Raw genomic sequence first — 16,057 nt, forward strand, 5'->3', positions numbered from 1 at the left:
ATGTCAACTTTGTCCTATCAATCTACTGCAGAAACAAAGACCAGCTCAACTCAAACTCAGACACTCTATTTTTTTTATTTTTTTTTTTTTCCTCTTAGACCAGTCCTAATGGGAAGCAATTGTTTTAGCTGCCAGTATAAACCAATAATGTAACTGTTCTTTGTATAGAAACCTAATTTCTGGCAAGCAGGCAGACATAGAACTCACACTATATGGGATTTAAGAAGTGTAAATAACAAACTTAGTTTACTTTCTTTCCAGTTTTTCTCCACTACACCTAACAACCATTTGCAATTTGGTGCATGGAGTTCTCATCCTCCGTTATTCTCCACCAGTTCAAGAATAACATTCAGGAAATTAAAAATAATACAGCAACCTACAAACCAGTCTTTTTCTCCCCAGTAGATCAGAGAATGATAACTGGAAAGGTAATTACTCCCAACCTGTCAGATGTTTACTGGCAAGACAGATAATAGTTACAACATGCAGCTCTATAGCATGAAAGGCCAGCCAGAATGACCTTTTCTCTCAATCCAGGAAATTCAGTGACTGAGTGCAGTCAGTCTCATTTCTACTTGGCAAGAGCTAGTAATGCCCCAGACAGTGGGAAGAGTTCATCAGAGCATCCTACCACCTGGGGAAAGGAGACTGACAGATGCGATTTTATGTTCAAAGCACTGCCTCATGCTCTGAAAATGAACACTACACATGACACAGAACAGCAATTTGAAAAAGAGTATTCCCAAAGTCAGCAACTCTTAGTGATACAAAAATAGGAAATTTCAGAAAAAAAAATAAATCTTGTTTTAAATGATTGATCTCTGCAATCCTGCATAACTTATTCAAGCAATAAATGTGCATGAACTAAACTGGCAGCCTGACATTCACATAGAATTATGCATATTATTAAGTAACTTAAAACTGTGAGTGATATGTCTGGTTTTATTTGGGTCATTTCTGGTGTAAGAACATTCAATGTAATTACAAATATAAGTTACAAGCCATTCCATTAGATAATTACCATATTTATAGCTTAAAATAAAATCACATTTTGGAATTTGCTCATCTATACTGCCAAATGTTCTTCCCAATAAAATGCCAAGGAAAAGAGCAGTATATAGGAACATTAAGACAGAAAGAATTACAATACATTTGTATTGTTAACTTGACTTTGTTATATATTACAAAGATGAGGGGTGCTCCATGAACATACCACAGCTTCCTTGATTACTCTGTGGTCCTCTGATATAATCCATTTTTAACCATACACAAAACATATTTTCAGATTAAGACCTAAAAATATCCTTTTTAGCATCTGGTTTACAAACTAATTTTAATGGACTTACTATGCCTATCAAAAATGCCTGTGCTCACCAGACAGCACTGGTATATAATACCAAAGCCTGGTATTTTAACTAGTGAAAAGTCCATCTGCATTTTTCATACTAATTACAGTAGAAAGTTTTGCAGTTGAGCCCCATTTTCTATGGAGGCATATAATGAACTCCCTCAGCCAATTCATGGGGCTGAAGCACTCTATGGCAATCTTCCCATTGCAATAAGTATGTTTACAGTGATTAATCAAGTACAAGTCTGAAAAAGATGGATAATTTGGCATTTTCTTCCTATAGTGAACAACAAACCATAAAATTGTTCAGCACTGTTCTGTATACTCTGCTAATTTTTTAGATTTTCAGAGCCAAAAAATCATCGACAAAGTAAAGCTTCAGTTACACGCACAGTTGTACTGATGTTTGGGTCAGATTCTGATTCATTCTGTGCAACTCTGCAATAAAGGAGTTATCCTATCTTGCGCCACCTCTTAGCTCATTGTTCGTAACATGTTGCCTTAAGCCACCTTCTGCCCGGATGGTTTGGTGAGATGGGAATTGTGATTTATTCCACCTCAGCTTGCAGAATCCAAAGCTGTGGCTTGATTTTTGATCCTTATATTCTATGCCTGATACAGGCATAGTATCACTCTTCTAGTTCACCTGTAAAATCAAGTAGGTGCTTCCACTTATGCAGTATAGATATGTAACATGATGTCATCAATAATCATCATTCTTGTAAATTTCCCAAATCATGACTCATAATCAAGATAGCCTAAGTCAAAAAGTCAACAGACCATTTCAAATAGGTTTGTGCTGCTGAGAACTCTCAGTTGTCAAAGAAGTCTCTCTGTTCAATTACTTACAGTGACACTACTATATTCTGAAATTCCTGTACCAGGTGGTGACTAATGAAGAATTCAAGCAAGGGTAATGGAAGAGAGCATATGATTTTGTATAACTGAATAAACAGAGTCCTTACAGATAATATCATTCATCTGACTCAGCATAATTTTGTTGTTTAGTAACCACTGTACCTTCACTGCTGTTTAAACCTGTGTAATGCAAATAGCAATCTACCAGACTGAAAAGATATTTCAGTGTCATTTAATAACTCTATCAATTCTTTTTCACTTTTTTCCTTTTCAAACAGGGAGAGGGTCTTCCTTTATGTAACACGGAAACTCAGAGTACTTTAAATTCTGAAGTAGTTGCATAATGTTGTTGCTAAGCACTTCATTAAAAAATCTGAAACAAGTTCGTAAATAGATTATTGCAAATGACTGGGCTTAAACAAATTTGATTTTTACTGTTGACTTTTCACAGTTGTCTTATGTTTATCTAGTAAATTATTTAAACCTCTGCTTTACCTTCCCTCCTATAGCATTTTGATGTTAATCTTTATTCTGACATTAAGCTCTTATGGTTGCTAATGAAAGGCTATAATCATGCTGAGATAAGTTAATATAGTACTTTATTCTTAAACAACGTAAATAGGTGAAAGTCTACACCTCCTACAAAATTACACTTACACAAAAGACAAGGTAAAGAATTATTTGGTGATTTACCTGGTCTTGAGGAAGGTACTCTTGCTATCTCTAGGGAACATGGCTTTTTGGTTACTGCTATGTCTACTGAATCACAAAGACTGTTGTCATTTTCTGAAGGAACTGCATCCAGAGGTGCAGAGGGTATCGTTTCCAATGCATAACCTCTCTTCTTTGAATAAGATTCCTGAAATGCAAAAAAAATAATAATAATTAGGTAAGAGAGATGTTTATCAGTTGACAAATGAAAAGTAACTGGCTATCAGGGTTTAAAATTCTGCAAGTTAAATACTACATTCTAATAAAATCCAAACTGTAACAGATTGGAAGGATTATCTACATGCTCAAACAAAGATAACATTTCTTTTTTTGTTTGTTTGTAGTGTTTTGTTGTTTTGGTTTTGTAATATAGTACTTGTATGGTTACAGAAATATTTTTATTCAACTGTTGCATTTAGCAAAAGCTCCAACATAGCTGGTGTCGCCGTACCTGCTTTGCTAGGTTCTAATTCAGGGGATGTCTTTTATTCATTTTTTTTTTATTTAAGATTATATCTTATCAAAGAGACAATTCCATTTACCACTGCAATTACTTTGTCTTTGGGGATGCTTTTACAATATGCTTATATTATATATAAGAAAGCTAAAGATGTGCCACCTACATTTTGATGTCAGAATCCCAGGATGTGAATGAAGATGACTAACTTCTGTATATTTGGGTGAGCAGCAATAATGGCACAAAGTCCCTTAACAGTTATACATATAGTGAACTCCCAACATTAGGAAATGCTAAGGGAGGGTAAAAGGGCAATAGCTAGAAGTTTTGGTAGAATGCTGAGCTGTCCAATCAAGCAGACTGTCTCTGTAAGAAGATACCATACAATTCCAATGGCGTTTCTTGACGCGTGGTTTTGTTTTGTTGTGGTTTTTAAATTGCATCAGAAAGCAATTACATTGTCAAAGATATTCCCACGCATATAGGACATATGGATGACTGAGAATGTCAAGCACTATACATAAATCAAATTTGATATAATAAAATGGATAGATATTATCATAGTGGTACTTAGAAAATGACTATAGAATCTGATGACCAGCGCAGGATGTGGAATAACACCTTTTTCTTCATATCACCTAGTGTAAACTGTGGCTGTGGATAAGAGTCCTTTTTCATAAGTAAATGATTTATAGTGTTAGCAGATCATTACACTATTAAACTTCTTGCAGTTTTTCCCCCTTATTGTGTCACGACTGGATTTTTATGAGAGTTCGAAACCTGGTAGCAATTTAAAGACTCTAGAAAGAGAGTGCTGAGATGGCAGCAACAGGAGACCTGCTTCAAAATTGTACATGATGATCCAAATTTGGATACAGCTGATACAAATTTTAAACATCTCCCAGGTTAACTAGCTGCTGAATAAAGAATTTGAAAATGAATAATGGAAAGAATTAAAGGAAAAATATATATATATACAAAATGGTTGCATCTCTTCATCTTTGACCCTTTCTTGTTTATGTTTAGTCATAGTATGAGCTTCTTACATGAGCAAGATATCTATATGTTTAAGTTCTGGGACTCCAAAGACAAAACAAAGAATTAGACAAAGTTTGTAAGTGAGCCAACTGAAATTCAAAATACAACTTCCAAAACTTGAGTCATCTTATTCCTTAAATGAAGGAAAGCAAAAATTATTTCTGCAATCCATATCCTCTGCGGATAAATATAAATATAAATTTTATTATAAAACATATTTATTAAATATATTATAAAATGTATTTATTAAAATTTATTTTAAATACAAAACATATTTAATTATTTAAATATATATATTTATTTTGAATCCTGTGAATTACACTTGCATAAAATGAAGCATGGACATTTTGAAGAGTATAAGCAAAAGAAAAAAGCTTACAAGTACACAGCTTTATTAGTCAAGTAAGTATGCATGAGTTGAAACCTTAGGCTTAAATTCAAGAAGATTTTAAAAACCTTGCAATTTATAAATAATAGCACTGTTAACTTTGTAATACATTCCTGACTTCTTATCACAATAAATATAGAAAATGTTTCTCCCAAGACTGTATTGTATAGCATGGAGGCACTGAAGTGGCCGAAATGCAACTGCAGATCAAGGAGAAATTTCTTTCATATCTTGAAAAAAAGGAATTGCTACCTTGCACGTTTAAGTCATCTGTATCAAGACAAAGGTAAAAAATTCTTTACAAGTACAATGACTAAAACAGCAGACTTCAGTTTCATCCTGTACATGCAAGTTTCTACAAGAATAAGTCAGAATGCCAAAACCTTAGTAATAGAGAATCTCTCTAGAGAAGCCCATAAAGGTTTATTGTAGTCTTAAAATTATCACTAAATACTGCAGCAACCCCCTTCCCAGCTCCTAATTCAGCTAGAGAAAATACAATTAAAATGGATATAGGAAAAAAAAAAAAAGAGAGAGAGAGAGAAGACATTAGATTTTATGTCTCTCTCCCAGTACTCTGTAGACTAAGTCAGCCAACAGGGATGGCCCAGAGAACAGTGAGACAAGCACAAGACCAGCAAAAGAATATAGTACTTCTCCTGCCTACAACCCTTTAAGGGTCCCGCACTTCTTAGTTAAAAGGTGCTGACTTTGCATTTCATGTCCATTAACCAAACTTTCTAAAATTACCTTCTCCAGTTGTCCTCAGAGCACATGTAACTTTTTTAAAGGTTGTATGCACCCTTTTTTTTTTTTTAGCTATCTTGTTACATTTGATGTCCCCTAATTCTTCTATTTTGGGAGGCAACAAATGGTTGTTCCTTACATATTCACTTGTGATTTCACAAACCTCCATCACACACTACCTGGTTCTCTCTTTTAGAGAATGAGAATTTCTAGTTTACTCACACAGGTGTGTGAGTAGACCATCCCTTTAGACCATCATGGCTTTAGACCATCCCTGTCACCCCCACCCTCTCAGTCTTCAGTAATGTGACAGGGTTCAGATTTTCACATGGCATTCGAGATGGGACTCACCAAGAAAGCCCTTAGTGACATAATGATGTTCTCCCTTTTGTACTCTATTTCTTTCCTAATTGCTTTCAACACTTTATTCAATTTTCTGAATATTATTCAATATTGTATAATTAACATTGAAAGAATATAAATGTCAGAGAAGAATACATAAAAATGATGGGGTTAGTGGGAAAATGGTTGTAATGTAAATCACTGACAAGTAAATTCTTCCTAACTCTTTCCTTGAAACAGCAAATATGATAATTTCTGCCAAACAGAACTCAAATAAGTTAGAGTCAAAAAAAAAAAAAAGTTAATGATTAAAAACACCTGGAATTCTATCAAATGAACAATAAAATGAAGATGTTAAGCCTTAATTAAAAAGTGTGCTTGTAGCAAAACACAAAAATTTCATTGCTGGAGGAAAGCAATGTACTCTTCTGGTTGCTGTAACGTTCTCCATTTTGCAGGTACTGTGCACATTCTAGAAAGTTTTAAGCTCTAAAACCATTCAAGTTAGATGTTAGCAGATCACATAAAATTATCTTCAAGCATCAAGCAATGTGATTCTGTATTTTTTCTAAGATTAAAAACTCTTCAACAATCTTCTCAATAATACCAGTTCTGTTGTCTCACATCACCCACTATAATGTGCAGTAATTCTACAGAAATACTACATATGTCATAGGAATTTTCATCTGCATAATAAAACCTTTTAAAGAAATACAAAATTCCATAATAGTTGAGCAATCTTTAGTCCTGAAATCAAATTAATCTGAGTTTAATTTTTAAAATTCAGAGATGATCCAATACCAAATTTCTGTGAGCTGTTCCAAAAAGTTGAAGATGACAAACGTAACTGACCACCCGCTATAATGTCAGAATTACTTCTTGTTTGAAATTAAAACTTTATAAAAGTAATGTGCTGGGTTGGTACATTAAAATGAGTACTTTAGTGAAAAGGATAAAAATATATACACAATAGATGTGAAAGAAAGAATGAGAGGGGGTGAGTCAATGGGAAAGTATTAGAGAACAGCTGCCCATCCTGTTAAGATATAAGTTAGCGTATTATATAATAAACATCAATTTGAGACTCAAGTTGTGGACAACATGACAGGAAAACACCAAGCCCAGAGGTATTTGGCCAACCCAGAGGTATTTGGCTAACTAGGTCTCTTCTGAACATATACTTGACGGTCTAATGTATACCAGCTGTAATCCAAAACCCAAATAGGACTAGAAAACAGAAGAGGAAAGAAAAAGGATGTGACCATTGACCAGTGGGGGTGAAAGTGCTCCTAAAAAAATAAATATGGTGATTGCAAGTGGTAATTTACAAGTATGAAAAAAACGGTATTCCATTCCAAGAGCATATCTTCAAAACCTACATGATTTCAAGTTAGGCCTTTTCTCCATGTTTCTGCCAATCTTTAGCCTTCTAGATACATTCCTTACAAGAATCAGTCTGAATGATAGATGCTCAAAGAATGCAATATAAGCAGTATATATAAACTTTCGTATGACCTGAGAACAGAAAGGTATAGTGAGCTCAGTAAGCGTCTAATCTGAAATGACATTCTGACAAGAAGAAAGAATTCGTCTTTAATGGATTATTTTTTTTCACACCATCCATCTCCTATCCTACAGAAATCAGGTCAAGTTTATTATTTCAAGTATATTATTATCTGAAAAATACATCAGAGTCAGACATGACTGCCAGATGAGCAACAGCAGAAAAGCCACTCTTAAAAGATGGGCTGTTGCACATGATTTGCTATCATTCATCATTTCTCTACAGTGACAATTCATGGAGGTATGTTGTGTTTCAACAGATAATTCTTAATTTCTGTATAACTTAGAAATTCTAAATTTATGAACAGTTGTGTTGACCTTCTGTGGTCTAGCCTATTCACATTTGAAGGCCACACTGTATCCTGTTATTTGAAAACTTGCTGGAACTGGATTTTCTTAAGTCTCTCTTTTGATGTATGACTTCATTGTCATTAAACACTAACTGTCATCAAAACTTATGTGAGAAACCTAATAAGAATCACAGAGGTTCGATTATTATTTTAGCCTTAAGGAACTTTATTAGAAAATATATGGAATATGTATGTCCTTATAAATACTTATACTTGAAAATATAATGTAAGGACACTGACCTAGAAAGAGAATGACTAGTAGGCAGTTTCAATGGCCTTATTGTTGGATAATTCAGATTTTAAAGAAAAATCTAAGGCTATAATTACTGCTGCAAACAGATAAGAAGTATGATGTGCTGGTTTTCCTTTTTTTTTTTTTTTTTTTCCTTTTTTTTTTTTTATGGATAATCCTTAAAGGAGAAATGTTCTAATAAAAGTACAAAGGAAGACTGCAATGTATCTGCCAATGTTAGAAATTTTCTTTTTCATTTATATAAACAATGACGAACTGCTATTAAATTCTTATCCTTAAATTCTGCCTAAATTCTAACCAACATAGTAGACTACATTCTGCCTAGCCTATCTTTATAACATTGTCATACTTCTATTAATATGTCTTTGAAGAGTTATTGATTCTAAATTCACTGCCAGCCCAAAGCTGATGATTACCATGAGCATGAAGAATGAGTATTGCATTTACAACATTCACGAATTTCTGTCAAACATACTTCTTTATGCTTGTAAACAGATTGTTATATAATGTTGTCTGATTGGGAAACTTCATACTGAAATGTTCTTGATAAATCACCAAAGGTTGTTGAGAGGAATCAAGAATTCAATCAAGAAAGAAGTCCCAAAGGGACTTCTGATCAGTGACCGAAGATAACTGGACAGTTTTTTGCTATGCAGCAAGATGGTGGGAAGAATGCCTGAATCTGAACAGTGTTGTGTGAGTATGTTACAATGATGTACTGAGAAAAAATAATTAGAAATATTTCCGATGTCATCACAACCCAAAACCACAATTAGATGGTGAAATATTTATTTTGACTGCATCTACACTGAAACAAAGCAGTAATATTACTGTAATTTTAGGGCTAGTAAAATCTCTTTTATCTATTGCTAATAATTTAACCAAAGTCATTTGTATAGTATCATGTAATTAGAATCATTTTTCATGAGTCAAACTATGATGAATGTTCATTGTTATGACAGCTAGAAACACTTGTATATGTAATTTGTCACAGAACAGATAATAAGGTTCACTTCATGATATATTACAGATTTTGGAAAATCCCCAATAATCTCATTTAATGGTAATGACATCAGAGGATCTACTCTGGTCTGCATGAAATGTTTGTAATAAAGATTTGTAAAGAGCATTCCTTTCTACCCTCTTACCAAGTTTCTGAAACTGTGGCTTTGCTGTTGTAGGACTAATAAATGTCCAAAGTTATACAAAATAATTCTTTCCGTCCAGCACCTGAAACAGCAGTAGTGATAATGTTTCAGTAGGTCATTCCCAGAGCCGATGATAATGTTTGCACAAAAAAACTGGGAGGTTTGATTTCTGTATATTTATATTATTAGAAGTGTAAAATAAAGATGATGCATATTTTGTTCAGAAACCATTCAAGAAAGTTAGATTCGCTATTTTATTTTTTTGTCTGAAAGAAAAAAAAAAAAAAAAAAAAAAAAAGAGCATTATTTACATGGCACCCCAAATGTAGGTTTATCCTCTCTTTTTTGATTGTGTTGTTAAAAATCTAACATTTCATATGAAAAATCTGCAGATGTCAATCCTTGAGAGCTGAAGGTTCCCACAAAGTTTTACGATGCGTAAGTAGCTAATGTAACCTAAATTAAAAATGTCTTAAAATTGGGGTAAATTGTGAGCATAATGAATGCATTGTTAATCCCAGCAGCAGAAGCATATTCCTACATCTTAAGGAGAGTTTTCATAATTCTATCTGGCAGATACTCATAATTTCAAATGACATTATATTGTTGTAGTCACGCTGCATGTTTTCCCATGCATGCAATATTCAGGCCATGAAAAAGAGCAGATGCTTCCTCTAATAAATAACTCACTATGAGAAAGAATGTACTGAGTCTAACTAATCTGGTTTATGCAAATGCTAATGGTTGTGTGTGACAATGTTAAAATAATGCAGTAACTGGTTTAATAAATGATTCTTAGGTTAGCTGAACAAAATGCATTTACAAACTAGAAAGTAATTTCCAGGTTAAATATCCTTCCATTTTTAACACTGTTTTCATGAACAGAGTTAAACAAAAAAAACATGTCTTGCTTGAATATCAAGCAATAGGAAAATGCCTATTTAAAACAAAGGCCATTATATTAGCAAGATAAAACAAGTAGAAACCTCGGCTCCATGGAAACAATGTTTCTCTACAAGTTGCTTATGCTCTTATACTTAGGTTTTAAACTCCCTCTCTCACAAACACAAGCAGTTAGCTCAAATTTCAGTAAATTTAGAAAAATCATGACAAAAAAATAAGAATAGAATATTTATGCATCACTAAGTCTCTGCAATTTGTTCAAATTTCAGTAAACTTACAAAAATCAGGATTAAAAAAATAGAATATTTATGCATTACTAAGTATGTTAATAAAAACACTGTTTTAATCATTGGCTGTCAAAGTATTTGGATATAGTTTCAAAGACAGAACTTTATATATGAAGGAAGGCCCACACAAACATCTTATTTTCATACACCACTTTCTCCAGTAAGTGAGAGAATAACTCATTAGAAAATGAGGATCTGGAGTGATGCATCAGAAGAATGAAAAAGCTTCACAGCGTTTCACAGTTTCAAGAGGTAAGTTTCAAAGTTCAAAGCACACAGAAGTGTAGGAGGAAGGTTCTTCTGATATTGAAGCCTGAAGAGGAAAGAAACTGCGTTCCTCTTTCTTAGACACTGATAAATGCATACGTACTTCTGTCAGGCTCTGCAGGCTCTGAATTTCATTTGGTAACAGCCCTAAAATTTGAAGGTTGTTATAAACGGACATTTTTACACATTATCAGTTTGTTACGTAATCAGAAGACCTCTTCACCTAAAAAAAAAAAAAAAAAAAAAAAAAAAGAGGGAGAGAGAGAAAGAGCGAGGAAAAGAGAGAAAGAGAGATTGTTTTTTGTTTGTTTTTGCTTTATTTTGTTTTCAAGAAAAGGGTCATTAGAGTTTTATGGAAAAAGTGGTAGACTCCTGACATACAGGGATGCCAATACTATCTCAATAATGAACTGACACGTTCATTATGAGCACCACATGATTTTTTTTTAAACAGTCAACATTAAATCACTTTCCCCTAAGCCGATAAAAGTATTTTCCTTTTTGGGTTAGTGTTTTTGAACATGCCTGAGAAAGATTAGGTTTGAAATATGAGAAGAAAGAGTGAATTGGAATTCAGTGTTCTGCTTTTGGGACACAAGGCTGTGAACTATTCATGCTTCCACCTCCACTATGAAAAATCCATGGGCTCAGTCCAGCTCTGAAGCAAATTTTGTCTTCTACCATACTAAAACTTTTCTAAGGTTTGCCAATCTCATGTTTCCAGTAGAAGCAGAAAACATAAAGTGAAAATAATCTCTCAAATGATAAGAGCCATACCACAGAAAATATTAGATACTGAAAAACCCTGAAGCAGATTCAGTATTTACTGGAGAGCAAATGCAGCAAACATGTTATGAAATCCCCTTCTCTTACTACTCTGTGTTAAGCAGACAGGCTGGAATTTCCTCGCATTTTATAGTTTCACTCCTATCTATAACAGTGCCAGTAAATGAAGAATAAAGGGGTTGCTACAGAGGAGACAGAGGAATTGAATACACCTAAGATCTGGAAGTAAAACACATCGTAGAATCATAGAATGCTTTGGGTTGGAAGGGACCTTAAAGATCACCTGGTTCCAACCCCCTGCCATGGGCAGCGACACCTCCCACTAGACTAGGTTGCTCAAAGCCCCATCTGACCTGGCGTTGAACACTTCCAGGGATGGGGCATCCACAACATATCTGGGCAACTTGTACCGGTGCCTCATCACCCTCTGAGTAAATACTTTTTTTTTCCTGATATCTAATCTAAATCTACTCTCTTTTAGTTTAAAGCTATTACCCTTTGCCATCTGTGTAAATGGCAATTTTCACTACTAACCTAAAACAGAAAATAATCCTAGAAAAGCAAACTGCCTTGATTACAGGGCAAATAATACCAGTAAAGAGAAGTATTATTGACACCATTTTCCTTGCAAAGGTGTACCATTGCAGCATGCTGATCCAGAATTTGTTAGTAATAATCTGTGCATTTTTAGAAAATATTCTGTATCTGCCCATGCAGCTTGTTAAGACGTCATGTAAATACTTCACAAATTTGCACAATAAACACCAACGATCTGATGCCATGCAAAATGGATTTAGTATAAGCTACAAAAAACATTTTGTATTTCAGGAAAGGAAGTATCTCACATTTCAAACTTTTCCAGTTTGATATGAAGATTTAAAAATCTAACTATATTAGGTATAAAAGTTATTATTGCGATAGTGTAAGCCAAGCCTCTTGGAAGAAACTCCTTCTACACAAACTACCACCATAAAGTAGAAAGGATGAGAAAATACTTTTCTGAATATTTAAGTTATTGAAAGACATATAATCAAAAAATAACTTTGTTATGAATAATACCTTTATCTGGTACAAAGCTGAAGAGAAATTGAGATACAAAATCAATGAGAGAAGAATATTCTGAAATTGCTCTTTAAAGGTCCCAGGAGGCATGAAAAGTATGGCACACACTTCCTAATTAAATAAAACAAAACAATCTTCAAGTGTCTACAATAAGTATGGTATTTTTAGTGCATATTTTTCAGCAGTGTGAAAACGGAATCTAACAATAAGAGGGAAATATTCATCCCGTAAGTTAGAATCAGTATTTAAAAACTGGAAAATAAGTTATGGCATTAAAACAGAATAAGAAACGTGCAGCATTGTAGTAGACAAATTTTAGTACAATATTGTTTCAAAGAACCCAGTATTTTCCCATTCAGAACTGTAGTTCAGAACTCAATGGGACTCTACACGCTTTGCAGTTTCCTGGCCAGGAATGTGCCAAAAAAAATGTGCCATTTATAACATAGCTATTTACAGATACAAGTTTCATGATCCGGTGCTATCTTTTCATACTGTTTACATATTCAGAAATTCTATGAGGGCTGAACCCAATTGACTAAGACTGAAATATAAGAGCTATATATTAACATATTTACCTAATTCAATACACGTCAATGAAGGAGATATATTCAGCTAAAAGACATGCTACTTCCTTATGGCTCTCTAATTAAGGAGTCTCACTGTTTTATATCAAAATTTATTTAAGATTTAATTGTTACCATAATGATCTCTATGGTGTGATAATCTACTTATCTATTGCAGATTTATTGAACAATGGAAACTGAAAATATTGAGATTATATAAAATGAGGTGAATAAGGATTGTAAGGGAAATTATGTTGCATTTTCAATTAAATTTGAACTTAGAAAACTTTCTATAGTTTCACTGCACATTCCTGTTTCAAAAAAGCTAACACAGAATTAGACATTTATTTGGTCAGTATGCAGGAATATTGCCCCAGATTTGCAGTCATACCAGCTTTCACTGCAGATATTCTCCTTGAATGCTGTGCAATTGTCCTTCATATGTGAACAAATTACTATGTCAGTGTTTCACACCAACAAAATGCTAAAAAGTATACAAAACTCTTTGCTTACTGATTCTATTTTTTCAGGCTGCGATTCAACTAAGTTAGTTTCTCATACTTCAACAAATGAATAAACTTCAAAAGAGCAATGTAACTGCTTGAAGTTAATATACTTGAGTGATTTGAAAACTCATGATCTTTTCATCTTTTTATGATGAGAAAACAGATTTGTTCAGTAGAAATCTACAAAGCAGAAAGACTGCATGTAATGTGGAATACCCTAAAGCTGGGCAACAGGATACACTTGGCAGTGGATTCCTCTTTCTGACTCTTAAACACCTAAATCAGATTGAAAATGAGATCCTAGCCATTTACATTGTACGTTATTACAGTCAGAAGAAACAAAAAACATACACTAATCTGCCCATTTTAGAAGTGGGCAGAAAGGAGCACACGCAGACCTTCTGCTTTGTCAGTTGTGTACCCTCCGTAAGTGCTCCACTGTTTAATTTGCACACAAATTCAGCTCTAAGGCTAGTCATGCAGTCAAACACACCCCTCTACTCCATGTCTTACACTGGCTGGCTTCCAATGGTTTCCTTTTCAACAGAAAAGAGCAATCAATTGAAATGAATTGAATCAATCAGAGATGTCTACACTTTCGCATTGATATAGAGACCACAAGAACCCAGATGGGCTTCTGAATGAACTTTCGGCAGTCAATATTTATTCATCACAATGCAAAACCAATAACTCTATAAAACCAATCTGAATGAATCAGAATTTAGGCACCTTTCCACATACAAGTGAATTACAACAATCTCTTCAGAAAGCTTTGTGAGTACACAGAACTTCAGCATCTGTCAGATAGAGAGGCTGGCTAGAGAGGAAGCTAGTGGGCTGTAGTACTTAGAGAATTAGGAAGTTAAAAGCACTGAGAGTTATGAACATTCAAAATTAAGAATTAAATAGTACTTAACATTGCCTAAAACATCTACTTTTTTCTCTTCTTTTTCACAATATAAAATTTTGTGAATCATAAATTGAGATGTAATAACATTAAAGCCACCTCTGAAATTGTATAGTCAATTTGTTACTGTCAAATTATTAATTTATGTCATTGTCTTCAGATTTACATCCTTCATGCTGAAAAGCTCTGCCAAATGCCTGGTGGATTGTTCAGGTTATAGGGAGAAACATTTAGAAGGTGATTTAAAAAAAAAAAAAATCCCTCTTTCTCCAAGGAAAAACAACTACATGTATTATCTATATTATTATTATTATCAGTGTTACTGTTATTTCTATTTATTACAATAAATTTTTATGTATCAGGACTGCTTATTGTTTCTGAAATGTGAACAGAGCATTTGCATTTTACAGCAATATGAATGATTATTAGCATTCTAGGTAGAAAAACATAAAAAATTAAATTCCTCATTTTCTATCCGAATTGCCTTTATGTAGAGGCCTTAATGTTAAAAGACTTATTTCACTGGAATTGGCAGAGCATGTTTTCTATCAGTAAACAAAGTCAAAATACCTTATCATGAAAACATACAACAATGTAGTCTTATATATTTCCCTTTTATATCTCAAGCAAGAACTATCCTTAACTTCAATTTCATTTTCTTTGACTTCCAATTCATGATTTCATATTAATTATGAATTATCAATAGTGGAAAAAATCATCAGAATGAGTTCGATATCGTTGAGAACTCTTAGCCTTAAATTGGGCTTGGATTTTTGTGAATACATATCTCCTGATAAAGTTCTGTGTGTATGGAAGCCCAAATGGGATTAAGCAAATTAATGCTTATGCTTAGTAGGCTTAAGTAATTTGGTGAATCAGGGTTTATCTCACTTTCAGCCTCAGTATAATAGGTATTGATAACAGAAACAGTTCTCAGTGAAATACAACAGTCAGACGAAATTAAACCAAGGCACAATCTCTTTTGTACAACAGGAGGGGATTCACAATAACAGACTATAAAATTGTTCATTTTAAGTGCTCAATTGTCAGTCAGGTCTCTTCAGAAAGAAGTCAGGTTCTATCAATTTTAGAGACTTCTCTAGGGACTTACTCTCACTGTTCTGCAAAGCCATGAATTTCCTTACTACTAAAAACTCCTGAAGAAAAAAAAAAAAAAAAAAAAAAGCCCTTTCAATTTCCAGTATTATCTTGCCAACAGTTGTCAAATACATTTGTACACTACCAAAACAAAAAATCCAGGCTCATAAAAAAAAGTTGTAAAATGTCAAGTGCCTTTGAACAGCCTTTGGACAGTCTTAAGTACTGGCACCCAGGTACCTCAAATACCCATCTCTTTGTTCACAAAGTATTTTCTTCCTGTTATTATTATAGAAACAACAAATACGAAGTATCTATCATGGCTTTTATTCCATAGAAAGTAAGACTGAACTGTACACCCAATTTGGTCAGATTAAACTGGAACTCCTAAATTTTCAAGTTTCAACAGACTGTTTTAATATTTCAGGTACGTAGCTGAAGGACTAACATTAAGTTTTTAATATAAAGTTGG

At 33.6% G+C, this 16,057-nt stretch overlaps 1 protein-coding gene across 6 annotated transcripts in view; it reads right to left on the reverse strand.

Moving 5' to 3' along the window:
* Nucleotides 1-16,057, reverse strand: part of ANKS1B (ankyrin repeat and sterile alpha motif domain containing 1B) — a gene marked incomplete at both ends in the record, with an annotated part of 436,397 nt that overhangs the window by 302,796 nt on the left and 117,544 nt on the right. For 5 of the 6 annotated variants that reach the window (XM_084292214.1, XM_084292215.1, XM_084292213.1 and 2 more), the window contains one exon: nucleotides 2,900-3,065. In XM_084292214.1, coding sequence (XP_084148340.1) covers nucleotides 2,900-3,065 — 166 coding nt within the window. Of the gene's footprint in view, nucleotides 1-2,857; nucleotides 3,066-16,057 lie in introns of all 6 variants that reach the window. The other variant, XM_084292205.1, reaches the window with a different exon arrangement.

This window comes from Netta rufina (genome assembly GCF_964035555.1).
Source record: "Netta rufina genome assembly, chromosome: 1".
In the NCBI taxonomy this organism is placed as follows: domain Eukaryota; kingdom Metazoa; phylum Chordata; class Aves; order Anseriformes; family Anatidae; genus Netta; species Netta rufina.